The 23,565-nt window shown below is 33.2% G+C and overlaps 2 protein-coding genes and 2 long non-coding RNA genes across 9 annotated transcripts; 1 reads left to right on the top strand and 3 right to left on the bottom strand.

Moving 5' to 3' along the window:
• Window positions 1-450: 450 nt before the first annotated feature.
• Window positions 451-1,170, bottom strand: LOC107990801 (uncharacterized). Of its 2 annotated transcripts, none has more exons than XR_001762606.2 (2): window positions 1,023-1,170; window positions 451-933 (listed from the first exon to the last, which is right to left on the bottom strand). It is a non-coding gene; the product is annotated as an uncharacterized LOC107990801 (long non-coding RNA). The 2 variants fall into 2 exon arrangements; XR_001762605.2 differs by having other exon boundaries at window positions 451-927; window positions 1,023-1,166.
• A 277-nt stretch (window positions 1,171-1,447) lies between these two features.
• On the top strand, window positions 1,448-4,044 carry LOC103488756 (cytokinin dehydrogenase 6). The gene is made up of 5 exons (XM_008447643.3): window positions 1,448-2,117; window positions 2,460-2,587; window positions 2,679-2,939; window positions 3,051-3,313; window positions 3,396-4,044. Exons 1-5 carry the CDS (start codon window positions 1,448-1,450, stop codon window positions 3,715-3,717), a joined length of 1,644 nt encoding a protein of 547 aa, XP_008445865.1. The 3' UTR covers window positions 3,718-4,044.
• A 181-nt stretch (window positions 4,045-4,225) lies between these two features.
• Window positions 4,226-10,133, bottom strand: LOC103488757 (uncharacterized). 2 transcript variants are annotated; one of them, XR_007824450.1, is made up of 4 exons: window positions 10,001-10,067; window positions 8,798-8,888; window positions 6,289-6,396; window positions 4,226-6,145 (listed from the first exon to the last, which is right to left on the bottom strand). It is a non-coding gene; the product is annotated as an uncharacterized LOC103488757 (long non-coding RNA). The 2 variants fall into 2 exon arrangements; XR_007824449.1 differs by having other exon boundaries at window positions 4,226-6,396; window positions 10,001-10,133.
• A 6,988-nt stretch (window positions 10,134-17,121) lies between these two features.
• On the bottom strand, window positions 17,122-21,844 carry LOC103488758 (zinc finger CCCH domain-containing protein 53). 4 transcript variants are annotated; one of them, XM_008447646.3, is made up of 8 exons: window positions 21,240-21,844; window positions 19,596-20,834; window positions 19,317-19,511; window positions 19,058-19,237; window positions 18,580-18,956; window positions 18,332-18,500; window positions 17,961-18,158; window positions 17,122-17,880 (listed from the first exon to the last, which is right to left on the bottom strand). In XM_008447646.3, exons 2-8 carry the CDS (start codon window positions 20,591-20,593, stop codon window positions 17,808-17,810), a joined length of 2,190 nt encoding a protein of 729 aa, XP_008445868.1. In that variant the 5' UTR covers window positions 20,594-20,834; window positions 21,240-21,844; the 3' UTR covers window positions 17,122-17,807. The 4 variants fall into 4 exon arrangements, with proteins under 4 accessions (XP_008445868.1, XP_008445867.1, XP_050947293.1 ...); XM_008447645.3 differs by having other exon boundaries at window positions 19,052-19,237; window positions 21,240-21,744; XM_051091336.1 differs by having other exon boundaries at window positions 21,037-21,249.
• Window positions 21,845-23,565: the final 1,721 nt, after the last annotated feature.

Raw genomic sequence — 23,565 nt, 5'->3', positions numbered from 1 at the left:
AATTATCACAATCTTAATTTTATAATCTCATAAAGGGGATGACTTTGCTCTGAAGAGCAGGGGAAAAAAGGAAGTCCCAAAAAGCTATCTTAAATGCAGTTTTCAAGATGATTTGTTTATATTGCCTTTGCATATAAAACTAACAGGTCATTTTCATTCCAATTAAGCCCATAACCTGCAACAACCTTAAAGAGCTTCGCTTTTGTAATATAACAAGTCAAATAAGTTGAATTCGTGATATAGATGTTGTCAGCACACTGAAAACTCTAGATATTGAGGAAGGCTGTAAAAGAAAACCATTAGGCATATTTTGATTGGATCCTAATGCTTGGCCAATCTAAGATTGAAGAAGAAATGCCAATTTGTCCTTGAGGCTTATGATAAAAGAAAAACTAAATCACGGGCGCCACATAATAGAGATATTGACTAATTTTCTTGAGGGCCAGAGAATTAAAGTCTTGAATTTTCCATTTGTAGCAGCATAAATGAAAGAGGGGAAAGATGCTTTTCCCTGAAATTTGTATTACTTTCATTGGTTCTCACATACAAATTGCAACAGAAAGGGAAAAAGCCATAATTGCACTCAGATTTTATTTTAAGGGTAGATAACAATATAAGCAGATCGAATCTTTCAAACTTGACAAATTGTTGGGAACCTGGGTTTCAAACCTGTGGAAATCGATAGATGAACAGTAGGCGTTGAGTGCCACCACAAAGCTGTCAGCCCCATGTTCGCTCTTCTTGCTCCTTAACCTGTAAAGAGTGGCCCCAAAACGGGGCCGACACAATCCCCATCATATCTCTTCTCCCTAAAAAGCATGCAGGCAGTTAAATATCACGTGTATAATGGACCCTCTTATGACCCACTGATCCTTCTGTCTTCGTCTCCAATGAATCAACATGGGCCAGTATCCTCTCTGACTGAATCTGAAACTAGATACGCAATGTTAAATTCCGACAATAATAGGATTGAAGAGAGTAACCTCATCATTAATGTCAGTGAGACACAAGCATATGCATACCAGTCATAGAAGGCAGAGGAATACGTTTTCCGGCCAACGCCTTGCCTTTTTCATTTCTAAAAATGGGAAAGTATCCTTAACAAGGTTAATGAGAGAGAAAGGTTCTCAAACTGTTTGTCTTTCGTGAAAAAGGTTGGGTTTTTTAACTGTTTAAAAAAGTACAAAGATTTATAAAATCTTTCTTTCCGGTGACTTTCCTCTTCAACTTGGCATATTACTGATGACTTCTTTTCTTAACGACTGAACAAAAAGGAAATCCCGAAACTCTTTCGCAAAGTAGGCAGTCTTCATACGTATTCTCCCAACTGAAGTTTAGTTGACTCAGCCACTAAAATCTTAATCTCCCTTTAAATCCCCATCCAGTTCAGCGTTTTCTAGGCCCTCCAACACCTCTTCTGCCTTTTCTCCTTAGAAATAATAAGAACATGTTACCGCTCCTTTCATCTTTAACTTCAGAGACTTGTACCCAAAGAAAAACAAGATATCCACCAGTTAGCTTCCTCAGACAAAACAACATGCTTTCCATTCGAAGCTTCGTGATTTTCTTCCTGAGTTTTATTGCTTTTAGGATGAATCTATGCTTCACAGGCATCCCTTCTTCATTGAAGATGCTTTCCATTGACGGGCATTTTGAATTTGATCAAGTGCAATTTGCCGCAAGAGATTTTGGTAATAGATATCAATTCTTCCCTGCGGCAATCCTACATCCATCATCAGTTTCTGATATCGCCATGACTATAAAGCATATTTGGAAGATGGGACCTCGTTCACAGCTCACAGTTGCAGCTAGAGGCCATGGCCACTCACTTCATGGCCAAGCACAGGCCCACCAAGGAGTTGTGATTAACATGAAATCACTTCAGGGCCCTCAAATGCAGGTTCATACCAGAAACTTCACTTACATCGATGTTTCAGGAGGAGAATTGTGGATAAATATCCTGCACGAGAGCTTGAAATATGGATTAACACCAAAATCATGGACAGACTACCTACATCTAACAGTTGGAGGTACTTTATCCAATGCAGGGATCAGCGGACAGGCATTTCGGCATGGCCCTCAGATCAGCAACGTTCATCAGTTGGAGATTGTAACAGGTTCGTTGCCATATACATTATACTATACATATACAAGAGCATGTCTCTGGCGCCTGTGGGCATGTAAAATGTTGAGAGTAAAGGAGAGGGAAATCCATGCCAGTTATTAATTGCATTATGAATGGTAATAAAAAGTTGGGGAAAAACTTGAAAAGATAAATGACACACTATTGACTCCCCTTAACGCCATTTCCCGTAGGTGGTATTTTAAGTTTGCCAAGTTCTCCTACTATTTTGTCACCTAACGATAAATTCATTAACAGTTGAAACTTATCAAAAAAAATTAATTGCTACACGGCATATCAGTATGTTAACTGACAAATGGAGTGAAACTGAATACAGGAAAAGGAGATGTGGTGAACTGTTCAAAAGAACAGAACAGTGACCTCTTTTACAGTGTTCTTGGAGGATTAGGCCAGTTTGGCATTATCACACGAGCGAAAATTCTGCTTGAACCAGCACCAACAATGGTAAGATTATTGTTCGCAAAGGAAACTTCGAAGATTTCCCCTAGAGTAACTACGAGAGACTGTTCTAACACAAGTCTTCCATCTTTGACAGGTAAAATGGATAAGAGTGTTGTACTTAGACTTCACTACTTTTTCCAGAGAGCAGGAGCTCTTGATATCTGCACAAAATACATTCGACTACATTGAAGGATTTGTTATTATAAACAGAACTGGTCTTTTGAATAATTGGAGATCATCATTCAATCCACAAGATCCAGTTCAAGCTAGCCAGTTCAAGTCTGATGGAAAAATTCTTTACTGCCTAGAATTGGCAAAATACTTTCACCACACCGAAGGTAACATTATCGATCAGGTAAAGTACCCACAACAAATCTATGCAAAATGATCAAATAAGTGGCAGATAATACATGGAAAAAGATATTTGATTCTTAGGATTTCATACGCACTTGCTTTTACTATGCAGGAAGTCATGCGCTTGTTGTCTCAGTTAAGTTATATCCCATCAACACTTTTCATATCAGAAGTTACATATGTCGAGTTCCTCGATAGAGTTCAAGTATCAGCCGTCAAATTACAGTCAAAAGGCTTGTGGGAAGTCCCACACCCATGGCTGAATCTCCTTATTCCAAAAAGCAAAATAAAAAAATTTGCAGAAGGGGTTTTCGGCAATATCCTGAAGGAAACAAGCAACGGCCCTGTCCTAATCTATCCGGTTAACAAATCAAAGTAAGGGATTATCTAACAAAGTTACTGGCTAAAATATTCTTGCAATATGTATTTTGTTAATTCAATTATTTCTGACTTTCAGGTGGGACAATAGAACTTCTGTAATTATTCCAGAGGAGGAAATTTTCTACCTGGTCGCATTTCTAACCTCTGCAGTTCCCTCTTCTCGAGGAAATGACAGCTTAGAATACATCTTAACTCAAAACATGAGAATTCTGGAATTCTGTAAAACAGCCAATCTAGGAGTTAAACAATATTTGCCACATTACACCACAAGGAAAGAATGGCAGGCCCATTTTGGCCCAATGTGGGAAACATATGTACAGAGAAAAGCAGCTTATGACCCTTTGGCAATACTTGCTCCAGGTCAAAGAATATTCCAAAAGGCAAAATCCTTGTCATGATGGCGCCCACATTTGAACTTAACAGCACAAGCCACCATAAAATGCAGGAGCCGTCTGCTGGCTGTAGATTTACTAGTATATTCTAATTCTGCGCCTTCTTTCCCTAGTGTATAGGTTAACAAGGTAACTGCAGGATAATTCAAATTTTATTAAAGGTGTCAAATAAAATATGGATTTATTAACTAAATTTGGAAAGTGACGAGGAACAGAGGAATAATGATAGATGTACTCATGTATATATCAATTTTGTAGTATACAGCATTTCTATGATAAATCCATTAAGACACCATCAATTATCATTTTTTTATAAGTTATGGATAAAAGTTACCTTGATTGGAAAATTTACCAATGTAAACAAATGAGAAGCAGTAATTTTTGTTCACCTATGGCATCTCTGCATTCACGTTCTTGTGCAAACAGCCATAGGGCACGCGACTGGTCATCATGAGTGATTAACAATATTGATAAAGAGCTCAAAACATAGCTTCAACTGAACTCATATAAAAACTGCAATATGAATCAAGGTGGCGACATTCTCTAACTTCTAACATTTGCTTTTCGTACATAGAAGAAGTGCTTTAATCACACGTGGTATCAAAAGACAAATTTTCCATGTGCATACCAACCGGTCATCATGAGTAATTAACTACAGAAGTTTCACTACAAATACAAAACTTGTAAGCGTTTTCAGTTTTCTATGAAATTTCACTACAATTATTTCTATGAAATTTGAACTTTCTTGTGTCTCTCCCGGCTGTGAAACTGCTTTACCTTGCCCTCTGTAGAAAGATGTCTACGAGTTGAAAGCTACAATGAATTGAAAACTGTATTTCTTCCCTCCTTAGCAAAGTGACATGAAGAACAGGAACACAACTACTATTCTCGTAATGGTGACATTCACTAATTAAAACAGAAATGTGATCACTATTATTCACACTCGAAGCTGAATCTTCTGTCACAGTTTTGTTTTTAGTCTAGAGGCTCAAGATACAAGAATTCAGTTTATGTGTGGACTACTGCCAAGAAAACCAATGTACTGAAGGGACATCTTTTTTGGTCTAACAGCTCCATAAGATGAGTGTTAAAAAGCCAGCAGAAAGCCAATTAATCTATACGTTGATGCAAGATTTTGATCACAGACAAATGTAGTTAAAGTGCTGACCAACCTGCAAAAGAGAAGCTCACACCAGTGTGGTGCTCTGCCCATTATGCTTTGATGCTTAAGTCTGTCCTTAGATTTTAGTAGTGTCAAGTAGGGGTAGGTAGTTTGTGTATCTCATTAGTGGGATGAATCCTTTCTATTTAGATCTTTCTTCCCTCGCATATTCTTCAGTACCATACAAGAAATCAACAGGAAGGGGAGGAGGTCACATGCCTCAGCACAGTTCTTTCTCAGCTCGAAAAGCTGTCCTTTTTAGGGATTGATCTACTCCTCAAAAAGCATTGTAGGGAAATCCACTGCTTGTCAGCCCAGGTGTCACTCCCAGAAGGCCCCACATAGCAATGGGCCCATGACAAGTACGACTGACTTCACCCATATGCCATAACACTATCCATTGTTTGTTTGCCAGAAACTGGAAGAGTAGCTTTAGAGGTGTTTAGTTTGTGTAGAAGAGTTCCTTATGTTATGTTGCTTGCCTCTTATTCCTTCTTCCAAGAAAAAGCCAAAAATCATCTGGTTGAGTGCAGTCTTTACTCTTCTCGAAGATACATAGATCTACTTATAAAGGAGTGAAAAGGGATGTAAACACAGTTATTAATCTTTGTATATGTATAAGGCACTCTTATTCACTAAAGAAAAGTTCAAAAGGAATGGAGTTTTAGATTGATCAACTAAAAAGAAGCTGCTCCAGCCAGTAAATCTCTAAAACAGTCGAGGAAGCATTTTACATATTGATCTGAGCTTAATCCCCATAAGAAATAAAGGCCACGCAAGGGAATTGCACAATGGCTAACATCTCATAATGTAAGGATTTTTCTAAAAGGTAAGACTTATATGCCAACCATCCACCTCGAGAATCGTGAGGACCTGAGGGTTGACTCCAAAATCCACATCCAGAAAGGGATGTTACAGGATGATCATTTCTAACTTCCAAAGTTGAGGAATTGGTGCTTATATTTATAACTGAGCTTCCAATTCAATATCTTCCTCACAATGCCACATGATTAATTACTGTCACTTTTCTGCAGCTACTTATACGATCAACATCAAGAAAAAGAAAGAACCCTTAAGACAGCCAACTACGAAAAAAATTGTATGGACTGATGAAAATTTGGGATTTAATCAGTTTGAACGGGGGCAGGACTTGCATAATCATCGTCCCAATCTTGAGGAAAATATGTCATGATCCCTTCCATGGTCCCGGCATACAGTGATTCCGGAATCAGACTAAATAACTTCAATAGTTGAAACCATGAACCTGCTAGGCTGTGATAAAATGAAACAGCAATCACAATTAAACTACCGCCCCCTAGAGGACGAGCACCCAACAGACGGAGACTAACACCATACAGTTAACCAATTATTCAGATGCACTGAATGATTTGAATTCTCCAATAAGCAAAGACTACCTTACATAGTTCACCATGATTGGATGGTCAACAAAAGACGAGAATGCCAATACATCCTACAAATGGTTTCCACAAACTTCACTGTGATGAAATAATGATAGCATGAACCTGCAAAGAATGACTTTTAAATAGATTGTACAAACTTAATCACAAATTTGAACTGTGTTTGATCTTCTAATATTTATTCATTGTAATCCTTTCTAGTAACAGGAAAAAAATACTACATTAAAGGTGCCAACTACCAATAGTCGAAATCAATAGCTCTCAAAATGAATGTAACTTCTATTCTCGTTTCAAAATCACCCCTTCCAATCAATAGCACCAAAATATCTTTTAACTCTCCTCAGAAACAAAAGACCCTAACAGATTTAAAGATTTCTAACCATGTTTTGCAGATAGCACAAGTTCAAGAATAACAGACAAGAAATGGTCAATCACCTCTTCTTCCAAGTTCTCAAAAACTATACTCGGCATATTAAGATACAAGCATGGACAGTTCTGAATTCAATCATTAATTTGGAAAATTTCTTCAATCATTAATTTTGGGCTGCTTCTTACGACCAGATATCTATCAACATACTGATACCAAATTGATAGAACCCAAATATGATCAACAGTAATGGAATTACAAGATAAACCAAGAGTACAAGGTACTTAACAGTCCCAATCTTGATATTCTCAAGCCCCAATTCATTCCAAAAATATTGTCAATATTCTTTCTTCCCTTCTCATTGTATTCATAACCAAACTTCCCCAACAAACTCCTTAACTAGTTGTTTGTATCCTTAATACTCTAACTCATTTCTAATACCATTCATATCAGATTCTTGATTTGCACATGAAAATCCTTGAAGCCTCCATTGACCAGTATCTATCATCAAGATATAGGGGTAGAGCCTAAGAAGCATAGGCACTTTAGTTTGGCTAGAATATCCCTGTCCTATGAACACTTGTCAAACAATTGGACACTCCAACACTTGCTAGACACGTATCATCAGATACTTGTTAGTGCAACAGATGTGTTAAGACATGCATAGTATGACAATAATAATAAATTGTGAGTGTGAATTTTTTTAAAATTTAGTCAGAGTTTCACAGCATCAACAATATAATGATAAAACATCTTTGGTTTTAGTATAAAGTCATTCTAACTCTCTTCTTCTTCCCGTAATATGAAGCTGAAATGAACTCCATGAACTTTGATTTTGAATTTTCTTTTTGTTATTTACATTTCTTTCTCTAGTAAATTGTAATTCTACAATAATTATCTTAATTTCAAAAATGTTATATCCCTTCAGTTTTAAACCAAAAGTAGACAATGAGGATCTTTAATGAGTTAGAGTTACCATCCCAAATAACTTTTGTTCTAATCGTGACATTAACCCTTAGGTTAATGATAATAAGGTTTGGAGTTCCAATTATACTGGGACCATTCAGGCAGTTTCCTTTTTCCTTTCTGATTTACTGGGTGTAATCTTCCCCTCTTTCTGGGTGTTGTTTGCTACAAGACTTCTAAGAATCAAGACCATGTATTTCTCCAATGCCTTCTCATCATAATTGGGGTTCAAAAACATCCAATGCTCTGGCAGGAATCCCCCTTAACCAACATTTGTAAGAACCTAAAGGTTGAAATAGTTTTTCTCATACTTTCCTCAATAAAGGTTGGATAACCTAGTGTGTTCCATTGTGAGATTTGGATGGAATGCCAAGAAACGTTCTTTGGTGAACAATTCAAAAGTACAAAAGAGCTTTGATCATATGAATGCTTTGCTTTAGATTTCTAGATCGTTTGAAATTTTTTTGTATATTGGTAGAGCATCATATGTGTTCTTGCAACTTTTCCCCCACTACATGCCCCTGCACCTTTTTTGCAACCTTTGCATGCTTATTTATGTAACTTAGTTCTCTTCAATCAAAAACAAACAAACTTCAAACTAAATCTATTATGTATTTGTTATGAGTTTCCTGATTATAATTCAAACTTTCTTGGTTCACCCCGTGGATTGGGGGCAAGTAGAATTTTGAGGTTCCAGCCTTATAATTCAAACCTTCCTGGTTCCTTCCAATACACTTGTTTCTATCCTTCTCCATTTCTTAGTAAAACTGCAGTTGGAACAACTAGGGAGTTAAGGACAGATGACTTTTTCTTCACCTTCTAAAAATTACCCTATAATATCTGTAACTGCAATCTTCCTTCATCTAAATTTCTATAGACACTTCCTCTTCGACCTCACCAGTTATAACCAGAAGTAATAAGGATTAAGCCAAGGAGTAAATTATCATTGTTCATAAAAATATCGGTGTGTCTGCACAAAAGATGTCATGTAGACGACAGACAAGCAGCTCCTTTCAATTCAGATGTCTTCCCTCAGTTCAAAAGGTAAAAAAAGAGCAATAATAACTTTTATTGCCTCTAATATTTTTCACCACTACCTTTTGGCATCCATTGACAAAGAAAAATTTTCATTAAAAAAATATATGTACTCAATATAGTAGAAGAACACATTACCTTTGTCCATCATTTACCTCCGTGTAGTCATGACTTTTCTCAGAGAAGCACAATACACACCATGATGCATATCTTATCGTCTGAACAGTTTCTGATCCAAGATAAAACTCCAGTGAGTTCAAAGAACAGATCAACCTTGTACTAAGAACTATGATCCAAAAAAAAGAGCCTGATGAGAAAGCATACAAAACCCATTTATTAATCTGATCCAGGTGCAGATTAACATTGTTTTAAGGGAAAAATACATATTACCTCCAACCATCTTTCATTAGTTCTTAAAATTTTGACCTAAAGAATTAGGATCTTCAATCATAGATAACTTCAGAGAGACTAAAATAATTAACTTGAGAAATTGAATTCCTGCGGTATATTGATTCAGATCCGACAGGCCAATCCCCTAATTTAACTTCTACCCGACAGCCTACTTACAATATCTGACATAGTTAGCATATCAACAAAGACTTTTACATGTATCCATATAATAATAATGAGTCGAGCATATGTAAGAAAAGCTAGATACTGCAACTGAGAATGTCAACAATAAAAAGGTAATTATAGAGAAACATGCCCTGCATAAAAATAAGAAAAGTTTATCTTCTTTTTTTATTCGTCTTTCTTTAACAGAAAAATCAAATGAGGTAGGTCAGGTATGTCAATGGCATTTTGAATTAACCTAACTAAATATCAGACCAACATTTTAAATTTGAAAATCAAGATGTGTTTAAAGATTCTCAATACATCAAACATCAAATTTTCACTATCAAAATTTTAAGAAGCAACACAAGGAGAATACTGTGTTTGGAAATTCACCAACAAAACTTCGGTGCCATAGAAAATTAAATTAACCACCCTCAGAAACTCCCAAGTAGAAACACGTGGACTACATTTTCAAAATTTTCGTTAATCGAACATCGTCTACACAACATAGATCTCTTAAATTTCAAATGTTGAAGTTCACTAGCGTAACAAAAAGCACCAGAAAATTGGGGGAAACGATACATGAACCATTTAGAATGCAAAACCTCCAAGATAGACGCGAAGAAGAAAGGGTGAGAACTGGCATATACATAAAAGCATAAAAGGGTGGTGACTAAATCTCATTAAGACCAGAATAAAGAGGAGAAACGAGGCAAATGTAAGGAAGTTCCTTTGAACAGCTAGCAAAGAGCAAGAGGAAGAAGAAGCATAGTCGGAGAAGAAGACCTGAACAGTGAACACTCGGCGTAGCCTACCGAGAACTCTGCATTGGAGAACGGAGATGGTTGGACATTGCAACTTCTGGCGGTAGAAATTCGCGGGAGAAGGCTTCTTCTGTCTCTACACTCCAATAGTAGGTGACACGTGTCTCCCTATCCCTTTTCATATCTAAAATTTAAAATTTATTTGCTCAAAAATACATACATGTAAAACTTACGACTATACAAACTTTATTATTGATTCTTGGGTCTAATAAAATTAATTTTGTGTCTTGTATGTAAATTTGAAAAACATTTAATGCTCAATCACTAGATTCAAAGTTCATTGACTAATATTTTTAATTTAGCTTTGAAACTCTTGGTTATTTTACGTCGTAGGTTTATTTTCCAAAACTTCTAGATGTATATTTGGTCTCTCGACTTTACAAGTGTATGATATGTCAATAAGTTTTATTGTGTTAATATGTATAAAGTAAAAAAACATTTACGTAGAAGTCCAAAATTTTGAATCTCATTTGTAGATTATGGACAACCAATATGGATATCGAATAATAATATTACAATTCATGTGGAAGAGTAGTTCAATAATCTAATATTGTAATAAATTGAGGATATTGATTAAATAAATTATGACAAAGGTTTCAAAAGAGTATGTTTGAAGAATGATATTAATATGCAAGACTATATGGATCATTTGGGAAAATGGTTGAGTTATGGAATGGTTAGTATTATGATAAAACTATGTTTATAATAGAACTAGTTTTATCATAACCCTTGTTTGGGAAAGAGTTTAGAAATGTAGTTTTATGGTAAGAGGTGGTTGAGGAAAGAGTTATGTGGGAAAGATTATAATAGTGTTATGAATAAGATGTGTTTGGGAAAAGGGTTATGTGGATATGTTTACGAGAATTTTATAATAAGATGTGTTAGGGGTAAGAGTTATATAGATACTATTATAAATTTATAATAATGTTATGATAAGATGTGTTTGGAGGAAGGGTTATGAAATTTTTTTTTTCAATTCACATTGTACATGTAAACAAAAAATTCTTATTGCATATTGTTTAATTCCGAAAGCGTCGAAAATTTGTTGTAATAATTTGGCTTACTCTTTCCAACGGCGACTTCCATCTCTAATCTTATTAAATTAGTAAATATACTTGACCAATCTCTCAATAATTTCTTTAGAAATTCTAGTAATTTTATTCTAAGTCATTTTGAACAAATAAAAAGTAGTCATTGCGTATTTGTAATTATCAATCGCGTCTTACATTTGTTTTTAACATATTTGCTTACATGCTCTAACGCATACGTCCATATTTATATTGATGATTTCAATTACATATTACGAATCACTTAAACACCATATTTTTAGAATTGTTACACATACATGATACAAATTACCTTCATTTCAACCAACACACTTCTTAAACCGAATTTCGATACTAAAACATAAATATATATATATATATATAGATGCATAAAATAGTAGAAATCATATACACGTCGAAATACCGTACATACGAAAATAGTTTGATAGAATAAAATGACGAACAACATTACAAATCATATACGTAGTGAAATAAGAAAACATCAAGTAAGCCAGTAAAGTACAAAGTTCTTGAATTAAACACACAACCCATTATGTCACTTTCAAATCCAAATTATGTTTAACTGTTGTTAAAAGAATTGATCTACTAGGTATATTTTTTAAACTTCGGAACGGATTAGGCATAAACATAAAATTTCAACAATCATAAGTAAGTTGAGAAATTCAACGAGAAAAGTCTGTCAAACAACAAGTAGAACAAGTTTTAATCGTTGTCGAACTAAGTAAAATAAATTATCAACAAGTAAGTCTCATTTGTTAATCTTTTTATTATTTTTATTTTTTAAAATTAAACATATTTTCTTTCCATTTCTCGCTTACATAATTTTTGTAAGTTTTTCAAAAAAATATAAAAAATATACAAATTATTCACACTAAAAAAAACCATTAAAAAACACGTTACGTCTGATTTTTCTACGAGGTGGGAATATTTTATCCATTTTTCTATTTTTGACTATTTCGATTATAAGTAAAAAGAATAGAGTTTTAAAGTAAAATTTAAATAAAAAAACAAAAATTTCAAAACTCCAAATTTTAGTTTGAATTTTTGGAGTTATTTAGAAAATGTTTGTAAATTGTAGCAAACAAAATTTGGAAATCAATATATGAAAGTTTATATTCTATCAATCATATACTTTAATACTTCTATAAGTGTCTATCAATTCTAACAGTTTCATATGTTGAATGAGAAATTTTATCTAATTAAATATCGTCATGTCATTATAGCGAAAATTGAGTTTTTTGTGATAATTATAATTTGATTTTGTTTGGGTAATTAAAATTTCATATTCAATTCAAACCCTAAATAGAAATTTTGGGCTAAATAAGATATTGGACCACAACCCAAGTCCAAGCTCAATCTCAACAAGCAAGTGTGTCCAAACCCAAACTCAAGCGCAGCTAATGAGCCTAAGCCGATCTAAAGTCCATAAAAAAATTTTATAAATAGAGACATTGTCATTCATCATTTGAAAATCTTTCGTTGAAGTAAAAATTAAAGCTCCAAATAATTGAATATTGAAATTTCTAAATTTCTCAAGACGTAAAAGTTCCTATCTACCTTAAGTCTTGAAATTACCATATTTTGAAAGATTGAAGCTCGATTTAACTAACAACCACGATTCTTGAAATCGAGTAGCAAAAAGTTATAAATTTTAATTTATATTCAAAAGAAAACACCAAGCATGTAAATATTAGAGATTGTGTCAACTACACTATAAATCAATATACAAAGTTCAAATTTCACGAACTACATTTCTATAGAAATTTCGAGAGAACACCATCATTAACATCAATAAACAATGAATAAACAATGATAGGATATAAAATTTTGTTATATTTAATAAGCATTTCAACAAATTTGTCATCTATGATCGTTTTTCTTATAAGTATTTATTTTTTTAAAAAAATGGAATCGTTTTCCAACAAAATTGTTTTGGTTATTTTTAGAAAAACGAAAGCCCCACTAAAAAAAGACAAGACACCTAGAGAGAAACAAATCTTGATATGCACGAGTGTTATTATTTGATTTAATTTAATGCTCCATAGATTATTTTCCACTCATAATTAATCTCAACTCTTATCATAATAATTAAACATATGGATTCTTAGTACAAAATTAATTATATTTAGACACATTTTTTTTTTCCAAGTAATCAAATACAAATATTGATATGTTTTCCATCAAATCATTCAACTTTAGTGATAATTTAACCACCAAGTTTGTAACCTAAAATATTCAAACTCTTACTTCAACTTTGCTTAAACTTTATCTTTATAGTTACCTTGTCATTATTTCATTTTCTTTTTATACATTAATGTTTCATTTTAAATTATTTTATATCTATATGTTTTCATTCCTAACATATCTTTGTCGATTTAGGACGATTGCTAAGTCCCTGGAATTTCTCGTATCTAATAACTCACATTATTACATTATTATTGCAATTTTATATCAGTTATAACATAGTCTTTATCTAATTGTATTATGACATTTAAAGTTTGTAAACTTATCGAGTACAAATCTATGTTTCTAATATGATAAGCAACTTTTTGCATGTTAATTTTGCATGTTGTATTTTTGTTGTTTAATTGTGAGTTTAATTATACAACAATTGATGTTAGATTAAAGCAACAATGATAAGCTAGAAAAGTTAGAAAAATAAAATGACACACGTGGGCTGAAAGTATGTAATAACATATTAACGTGCTAAAATGTTAAAATATGTGTTCACACGATATTTTGAGCAAATTGAACTTGATTTTATTGATTTGTAATATAAATATTGTGGTCACTAATTTTTGTCCTTGCATTTTTTTCTCTCAAATACGTAAATTTCAATCTTTAAGTTTGTTGATCTTCTTGAACTATCGACCTTTGGGCTTGATGATCTTCTTCAAGGATCAACCTTCGGCATTGTTGATTTTCTTCAAGGATCGACCTTTGGGCATGCTAATCTTTTTTAGAATCGATTTTCAATTTGTAGATTGTAAAGAAACGATCAATTTGTTAAAGACTTCAAATATTCGAGAAGATCAATCATCGCTTTGTAAACGACGAAGATACTATCAACTTTTTGAAGACTTCAAATCTTTGAGAAGATCAGTCTTCAATTTGTACTTTGTAGAAGAAGAAGAAGAAATTAACAGTTTATTTTAAAGAAGAGACGATCTATTCAATGGAGAAGAAATACTCATTTAAAATATCATTTTAGCCTATATATATATATATATACACTTTCCCATATTACCATGTAAAACAGTAATTTAAAGGGACTTTTTGGATATACCAAAACTATAATGATGGATTTGAAGAAAAGAAAAAGGAGTTTTATATATTTGTGGGGCAGTTGCAAATATATGATGAGAGACAAGTGATATCTACTCAAAAAAGTGAACCATGTTCACATTTTGAGTGCCAACAAAATATAAAAACTTTATCACTTATTTCCATTTGTTCTTCTTTTTCTTTTTTTAACACTATTTCAGCCACTTGAGCCAACATGCAAGTAAGTTTTAGCTCACAATTTGTTCAATCTATATTGCATAGTTACCTTTGTATTTTAATCCTTAAATCATAAATAATTAGATCTTCTAATTTTCAACATTACAATTTCCGTTCCTAAACTTTTAAAATTATAGGGTAAACTATTTATAAAACATAAAGTTTAGATTTTTATTATTACACGTAAAAGTTAAATAGGTATTCTAATCTGGTCCCTCAAATTGAAGATGTCTAAGTCTAAATTCAGTCCCTTTATATTCTTTTAATTTTTGATCCACTTTAGAACTGGTTTAATTTTAGTTAAAATTACAGCATATATATTGATACAGAAAGTTTGGGATATTGATTGAGAGTTAAAAGAATTAAATAATCTAAGAAAGGGTGAATTTTTGTGATCATAAATTAATAAGTCACATTTGAAAAAGAAAAGGAAGTGAGAAAAAGGAATGAAGGGTCCATTGTCCTTTCCTGTTTTTAACGGACACAAAAGCTCAATTTTAAACAATCATTTTTAGGGCATTATTCTTTTTAATTATTCATTCTAAGTTAATCTATAATCAAACAAAACTTAAATCTAAAACACATTTTAAAATTCTTAAAATATAAACTTGAGACATATAAATGTAATATAGTTTATTAACGATGGAGTAATTATATCACTAATAAAAATTCATCAATAAATATATTTTAATATGAAAATTTTTTAAAAAATATAACAAACCAGCAAAATCTCTACATTATGTATAACAATTTCAAAAAAAAAAAAAAAATCATAGACCCACAATGAAAAATGTCATTAATTGGTCACTCGCGCACGTAATATATTTCAAGACCGTTTAAATTTGTCTATATGATCGTCAAATCTAAATGATTTTAAACCAAATAATATTTTGGAAAAGAAATAATACAAGATTCATGATGGATTAAAAACAAAAGAAAAATTGAAGAAGAATAATAGAAGAAAAACAATGAAAATAAAAAGAAAAATTACAACCTGAAATATTTAAAAATTTCTACAACCGACCTTTTTTATCTTGTTAGACTGAATGATGATGTTTTTGTATTATTTATAAAAATTAACTTAATATATTTGCAATGGTTTGAAAATATTATTAGTCAATACCATTTATGTTGATTTATAATGAAAATTTAAAAATGATATTTGAAGGGAGAAAAAAAAAGAGAAAGAACAAAGGGATTGGAAAGGATAGGAATGTATATAGACAAAGAAGAAGAGGGAATTGGAATCCCATGTGGGATGGGGTGGGGGAAGGGTCCCACATGACAAGCTGGCAAATATTTTCCAACTCCAATCAACCCATGTGATTTTTCCCTATTCCCCCCTCTCTCTCTCTCTCTCTCTCTCTTCATCATTCTATCAATAACCACTCAAATTATATTATTAATCAAACCCCCCCCCCCCCCAAAAAAAAAAGTTGAAATCTTTATTTATATCATTCTTCTCTTTCCCCACACATGCAACCAAAATCATAATAATAATAATAATAATAATAATAAGAAATAAACATGTTAACTTTATTGGGTAATCATTTTTTTCTTATTATAATTTTTAAACAAATATCTAAATCATTATCCATAATTTTTAAATACCATTAAACAAGTTTTAGAATATTGTTTTTTTTTTTAAAAAAATAATGTCTCATACTCATATGAGAACTATTTTCATTTTTTTCTCTTTCCTCATTATTCTTTTAACCATTTGTATTTATTTCATATACATTTCAATTTTTAGTTTTCTACATAACAATGGTTATCCTCTCTAATAATAAATTTGAATCTTTTATATAGTTTTTGAAGATTTGCCTTTATTTTTATTCTTTTACACAAATATCTCACTCATCATTTTCATATTTTATGTAAACATTCGGTAAAACATTTTTAAAATGTAAACAAAATATCAGAGAAACAAACGGATGAGAGTGATTCACTTTATAAGGAATGCTTCTCAAAATAAGAGAAAGTAAAGAAATAAATTAGACTTAATTTGATATATATATATATATATATATATATATATATATATATATATATATATATCGAAACAACTTTAGTTGGTATTGGAACTTTAATTTAATCAATGTGTTTGATAAATATATATACCCTAAAAGGCTATTGATTTTGGATTTGAAATGTGATTGACTATTATGTCATGAATTAAAAACAAATTTATTATACCTGAAATTGAAAGTGTGGAAAAATTATCAATATGCCATTCAAAGTTACCAAACATATTCAAACATAAAGGAACCTTTTAGTCTTGGTAGTCAAAATGAGCACAATTTGATATACAAATATATTAGGAATGTGAATTTATAACTCCAATTGCGCATTTTCTATGAAATAAAATTTTCGAGGAACATACTGAAAAGTACGTATCTTTCTTAGTAGAGCAAATGTGAAGGAGTTTTTATAAATTTTAACTTCCAAAAACCAAATTGTTAGCTTTTTCACCTCTAAAGAAAACAGTCGATACCAAAGGAAGAAACTTCTAAAATAGAACATAAAAGTTGAAGTATTAATATAATTAAGAAAAGTATTAGAGAAAATCAAATTAAAAATTGAATATTACAGTCCCCCACACTCCAATCATCATCATCATCTTCTTCCTTCTCTTCATCCCCTACCACTTTTTTCCTTACTACTACACATTTTAAGTACTCTGTGAAAAAGAAAAAGAAAAAAAAAAACTTCTTTCTTTCTGTGTGTCCTTTTTTTTTTTTTACTTAAACCTATATATTCAAATTTCTTTTAACACTAAAAGAGATAGAAGATGGGTTTTGACCTACTGCTCTCTTCTACTACAACAACAACAATTAACATCAAAGAAGAAAAATAAAAAATAATGATGATAATAAAAAAAAAATGGGTGACCCCATTTTTTTCCTCTTATATATATGCTTCTCTTTTTTTTTTTTCCCCTCTTTGTACTGTTGATGATGGAGCCTTTGTGGAGCTACTGCTTCTGCTTCTTCTGCTGATTCTCTATAGATATTGTTTTTTTTTTTCATATAGTACTTCTTTGTTTTGGTTAAATCACTTTTTTTTTCTTTTTCTTTTTTTAATATTTATTTCCTTCCTGGAATTGACCAAACATGATTGTTAAAACACCCCCATTTGCCTTTTTTTTTTCAATGGGGAAATCATTTCAACAAACAGTACCTGCTGCTGTTGCTTTGGATGCTAAATTCCCACTGGACATGTCGGCCCGCCCGTTCCTGCATACATTCCGATCGGGCTGTGGCCGGATGGGAACCTGTAGTAGATTGATTATTTAAACACTGTTTGGTTGTATGTACGTTTGTTTGTTTTGAGTTTGTAACCGATAGTGCTCACCTTGGTATCTGGCAATTGTAGGATTTGAAGGATGTTGCTACTTCCAGAGAGGAAGTTGATGTGAGAATTGAGGATGATGCGTCATCGGAGTCGTTTGCTGCTTCCCCCACTGCTGCTATGTCGGAGAAGTTGGTTGCGTAGTCGCCCGTGGCTTTTGCAGGAGATGCGAAAGGACTATCAGGGAGATTGTGCTCAAAACTGCAATGTCAATTATTAGACGTAGGAAGACATCAAATTAAGTTTGAAATAAGTTAAGTAAATGCGATAAAAAACAATCATAGGATCACACCAAATTTTGATTATGGATTAGTAAAAATGGCGTAAAAGAAGAATCTTGGTATAAGAAAAAGTACTATCAACTGTGTTTTTACCATTCAAGTAAATCACTGTCATCAATCTGAGATCTCTCCTTGTCGTTCCCACCTTGTCCAATTGTTGCTAAGGCTCCGTTATCGACCGGTGATGCCTGTCGTGGCATATCAGTAGATGTCGCCATGACCGACACAGGCGGAGGTGTTCGCACGGGCGCAACTCCATTCTCTGCAGCCAAAACAAATCAAAAGTTGGGATTTTGGAGTTGAGCTGAAATTCATCACTGGTGATGGATAATGAACCTCACCTCTCAGGATATCCGAGGTGCTACTACTTCCACTGCTACGAATGCCGGGGAAGATGAGATTTTGAGCAAACAAGGGGTTTGGAGAATGTGTCGGGGAAGGAATTGGGCTGCCGGTGGAAAGAGCACGGTGGTGGTGGTGGTGGGGAAGCTGGTTCTTCTTCACATCAAGAAGCTGCAGATTCAAAAGGCGTCGACTTTGAAGATCAAGTGTTTGAAGATCAGCTTGTTGTTCTTCCAATTTCCTTCGCCATAACAGATCTTGGTGAGTATTATAAAACATTCTCGACCCAAGTTGAAGATGATCATAAAGTTCTCTTGAATCCAAACCGGTTGGAGTTCCACAAGGGGAGAAATCTCTATCGATTTGTTGCTGTTTCCTGTTAGAACAACAAAGAACCAAAATTCTCACAAACAAACTTAAAAAAAAAAAAAAAAAAAAACAAAGATAAAAACAGAGTGAAAGAGAGAGTGCCTGTACTTGTCTGGGACTTTGCCTTTCTCCTTGTAAGGTTTAACAAGAACACGAGCATCACAAACAAAATGAGGATTCCCTTTAGCCAAAATGAGCTTCACTGTTTCAGGATAAACAAAAGTAACAAATCCAAACATTCTCTTCTGTTGATATGGGATTCTCACGTCTTGAACTGGACCGTACATGCTTTAAAGAAAACATCACTTTTAGAAATGGAACAAGGTGAAAGAAGAAATGAAATGAAGGATTAAGTCTGTGAAGAAACCTGAAATAATTCGATACATCTTCTTCTTTGAAAGTGCTATCAGCTGGGAAAGTCAAGTAGATCTGTCTTGACGCCGGATTGATGATACCGGCGCTGCCGTTCATCGAGAATTCATTTCGTTCAAGCCGACTGGACCGACTGAATTTGTGTAGATCTTCCCCCATCATTAACGCTGCGGCGGCGGCTGCGGCAGCTCTGGAAACAGAGGAGTTGAAAATATGAAATTTTGGTTATAAATCACGACATTCTTTAAAAGATGAAAAGATGAAAAGATTATACCTTTGAGAATCGTTTTGTTGCTGTTGGAGAAGAAAGTTGATGGATTTTGGAGAGTAAGGGAAGGAATTAGCTGAAGCCATAAGCTGAGAAGCAGCGGCGAGGCGTTGTTGTGCAGAAGATTTGGATCTGAGAAGTTCATGACACTGCTCCATCATATCCATCTTACTCGGCGAGCCAACGGCGGCGGCGCTGGCGTCGGAATCCCCAAGGCCGCCGTGGAGAAACCGGCAACTTGTTCCATTCTTACAAAACCCTCTAGCGTAGTAAAGACAAGGCTTCCAACCCAACCCACAATTCAAATCCTCTGTTCCTAAACACGCGTCGTTCACAGAGCAGCTCCGGCGATGAACCGGCCCTCCACCCCAAGTGGCATCTCCACCGTAGGACCCAAATCCTCCACCGGTGGGGCTTGACGATAAATCCGCCGGCGGGAAAAACAAGTCGGAGTTCTTAACGCCGATTGTCGGAGAGCCGTCGTTGAGGAAGGAAAGCTGGTCCTGAAGCTGAAATTCATCGATCATATCACTCGCCGGAGCTCCTCCAGCAGCAAAACAAGACGATCCAAGTGGTAAATTCCCAGGACTAATTAAATGGTCATCAGAATTTTGAAGGTCAGAGGAAAAACCAGCAGCCCAAGAAACAGCACTGGAAGAAGAAGGGCTAGGAATTGTAAGTGAAAGAGGAAGACTAATCCCCAACCGAGAAGAAGAAGAACTCTGCCTCGAAATAGAAATAGGATTCGTCGAAAGAGCAAACGGAGAAGGAGAAGAACTCGGCGTCGAAGGAGTCGACGGTGAGTTAACGGCCGGAAGATTCAAATCCTTCCTAGCTTTAAGAATTACAGAGTGAAGAAGAGCTTCTGGACCAAAAGCCAATCTAATCATCTCTTTTTCTCCATGGTCTTGAATAAGAAGAAGACCCATGATTTTAGAAGCATTTTCAGGGTCCAAATTTTGGATCCTAGAGAACACAATTCTTGAGGCTTCATAAGAATCCATGGAGAGAAAGATGGAAAGTTTTGACACCCACCAACTAAAATTGTTGCTTTTTTTGCTGGTTTTGGAGACAAAAGTGAAATGTTTTACAAGTAAAACTTGTTTTTCTCAACGTTTCACCTAACACAAAGTTGTCGAGATCAAAGAGATGAGAGATGGGCTTAAGAGTTGGCGTAGCTTCACTTCACTCGCTCATATTCTCCTTATCTTTTTTTGTTTCCTTTTTCACTCAAAAAGCTTGTTCCTGAAACAATACACCCAAAAAAGAAGGGTTAAAAGAGAGAGTTTGGTGTTAGGAGAAGGTATTCTCGTGTGGGTTAGATGAAAAGAAAGGGAAAAGAGAAAAGAAAAAGAAAGAGTTTGCCTTTCATTAAAGGGAAAACCCACCAAAAAAAGATGAGGAAGAAGATGAATAAGAAACAAAATGTAATAATCTTTTTAGTTACCCATGAAGAAGAAGAAAGATGAAATCTTTGTTGATGAAGAACTGAGTAATGAGTCAAAGTTTGATGCTTTTTTGTTTTTGTTTTTTTTTTTTTTTACCATAAAAGCCAAAGCACCGCCATTAGATGAAATGGGGGTTTGAGTTTTTGAAGAAGAAGTAGAGAAGAAGAAGAGAGCTAAGATTTGTGTGTTCAAAAAAGAAAACCTGCTGCTGCAACTCTGCTGCTGCTGCTGCTGCTGCTATTCTGCCATTGTTTTCTGAAGCTGAGCTTTCTCTTTCACTCTATCTTTCTCTCTCTAAGTTTCTCTCTCCTTTGAATTCAAAAAAATTATAAAAAAAAATTCCCTCAAGTAGAGAGATAGAGAGAGAAAGAGAGAGGGGAGAAAGAAAGAAGGGGTTTGTTTGATTGATGCTTTGGAGTGGATCCAGATCTGTGGTTCAAATAGCGCACGTTCACTTGCCCCAAACCTCTGACACTCTTCTCTTTTACCCTAAAGAAAATTTTAAATAAATAATAGAGGAAAAGAAAAAAATTAAATCTTTTTGAGCTCATGCAAGTCCACAACCAGACAGACTTGAAAGTAGAGAAGAAAAAAAATGGAGTTTGGAGTGGAGCGTGTGAGTAAACGCGCCACTGGCCCCACGGTTCACTTCCGATTCCGCCACGATAAGTTTAGTCGATTTAACATAGTATCAGATAAGGAAGCCACTGGTTCGAATTCCTTCTTTTCTCTCCTTTAAATATTGAACTTTCCTTCCTTCTTCTTTATGAATACCTATAAATTTATTAAGCAACTAATATATTAATATGCTTAAATTTTAACTAAAATAAATCATCATATTTTATAATCGATTTAATTTGAATTTAAGTTTACTTTTCGATAATGATATATCGTCAGTTTCAAATATATATACATATATTTGTTGTGAATATTCTAAAAATGATGCTAAAATATGGACTTTATTACATGTAAATTCTTATTATTGTTAATTTATGGAAAGTATATAAATTATCTTTATTTTAACCATTTAAATTTATTACAATGCTTTTAACATTAAAGATGATGCAATGAAAACTAAAACAAAAGCATCATACAAACAAAATTTCTTTTCAAGAATGATTTTTTAAGCTCATTATCAAGTAAGAACCAAGAAAGAAAGAAAGAAAAGTAGTGAAGCGCGTGGAGGAAACGCGCCGCCGGGCCCAGCGGCACATATTCAAATGAGGGAGTGTTGAAGGTGACAACCACGATGGTGTAGGGCCCCAATGGTTTTATATTTTTATTTTTAAAGATTACGTATCTCCCTTTTATTTTTATTTTTTTAAAAAAAAAAATAAAAACTATGTTCATTTTTTAAAAATGATGTCCCACCATACTCTCATCTTCAAATTATAATATTAATAATAATGATATGATTTCTTTTTTTTTTCTTTTCTTTTTTTCATATTTTTAGGAAAAAAAAACATATATATTTTTTATGTTTTTTTCTTTTATATTGGCTTTGTCTCCACAATGATGTTGTTCATGTTTTCTAGTTTATTGTTTTTGTAGTCTTATCTTATTATGCATAGGAAATTATAGATTTCTATAAATAATGTTTTTTAAATTACTATTTAATCTTAATATTCACAAATCATTCAATTTATTCTTTTTAAAAAATAACTTATTCTTAACTTGCCTTATTTATTTTTTTCTTTAAAAAAAAAAAAAGAGAATCTAGCCTGTCTTTCAATTCCCTTCTTCTTCTTCTTTGTGTGTATGCATATGAAATTAATTTAATTTTAAAATTACTAATCATCGCAAATGTGGACGTTTATTCATTTGTTAAAACAATCTTAACCTTTGTTTTCGCGTTAGAAATTAGACTAAGTCGTTACTAATTAAAGTTAAGAGACAAATTTACCACTAAAAAACGGATCTTAAGCCTATAGAATATGAACAAGTGGTTTTTATTTAACAATATACACGTTTGATTGGCACGAGGTAACATTTGTTAACGTCGATATAGAATGGACTACTCTATTCCTACTAAATGAGTAGGATTTTTTTCTGGGGGGTCTAAAGAAGTTTATAATCGAAGAATTTCCAAGGGACTATTAATTATGTTCAAACCCTTCTCAACTACTTCACTGAATTCATTAAAATAATTTCATTAAAGTACTATTTAATATTTATTTTTTTCATTGTTTTCTATTCATAACTTTTAAAATAGTCCCATTCTTCTTTGATTGGTGTATCTTTTTTCTTTGGAGAAATTCTTTTATTGGTTCCTCTTGTACCATGATTATATTTTCCCCCATATTTTAAAAATGTGGTATTCTTTTGATTTCTTTTTCTATTTCATTTTATTACCTAGATTCTGTCTTTTTATTCAAAATATTATAAATATATTTCCATGGATTTTGTAAAAAAAAAAACAAGAGTTTAATTAATTATTTATTTAAGGACACAAGAATTACCAAATAAGATTAAAATATCATTTTTCATCTTTGTTTGTTGAGTTTTTTCCCATTTTGGTTTTGTACTTT

Source organism: Cucumis melo, chromosome 10 (genome assembly GCF_025177605.1).
Source record: "Cucumis melo cultivar AY chromosome 10, USDA_Cmelo_AY_1.0, whole genome shotgun sequence".
Lineage (NCBI taxonomy): Eukaryota > Viridiplantae > Streptophyta > Magnoliopsida > Cucurbitales > Cucurbitaceae > Cucumis > Cucumis melo.
The sequence above is the reverse complement of the archived record's forward strand: the minus strand, read 5'-3'. Positions and strand labels throughout refer to the sequence as shown.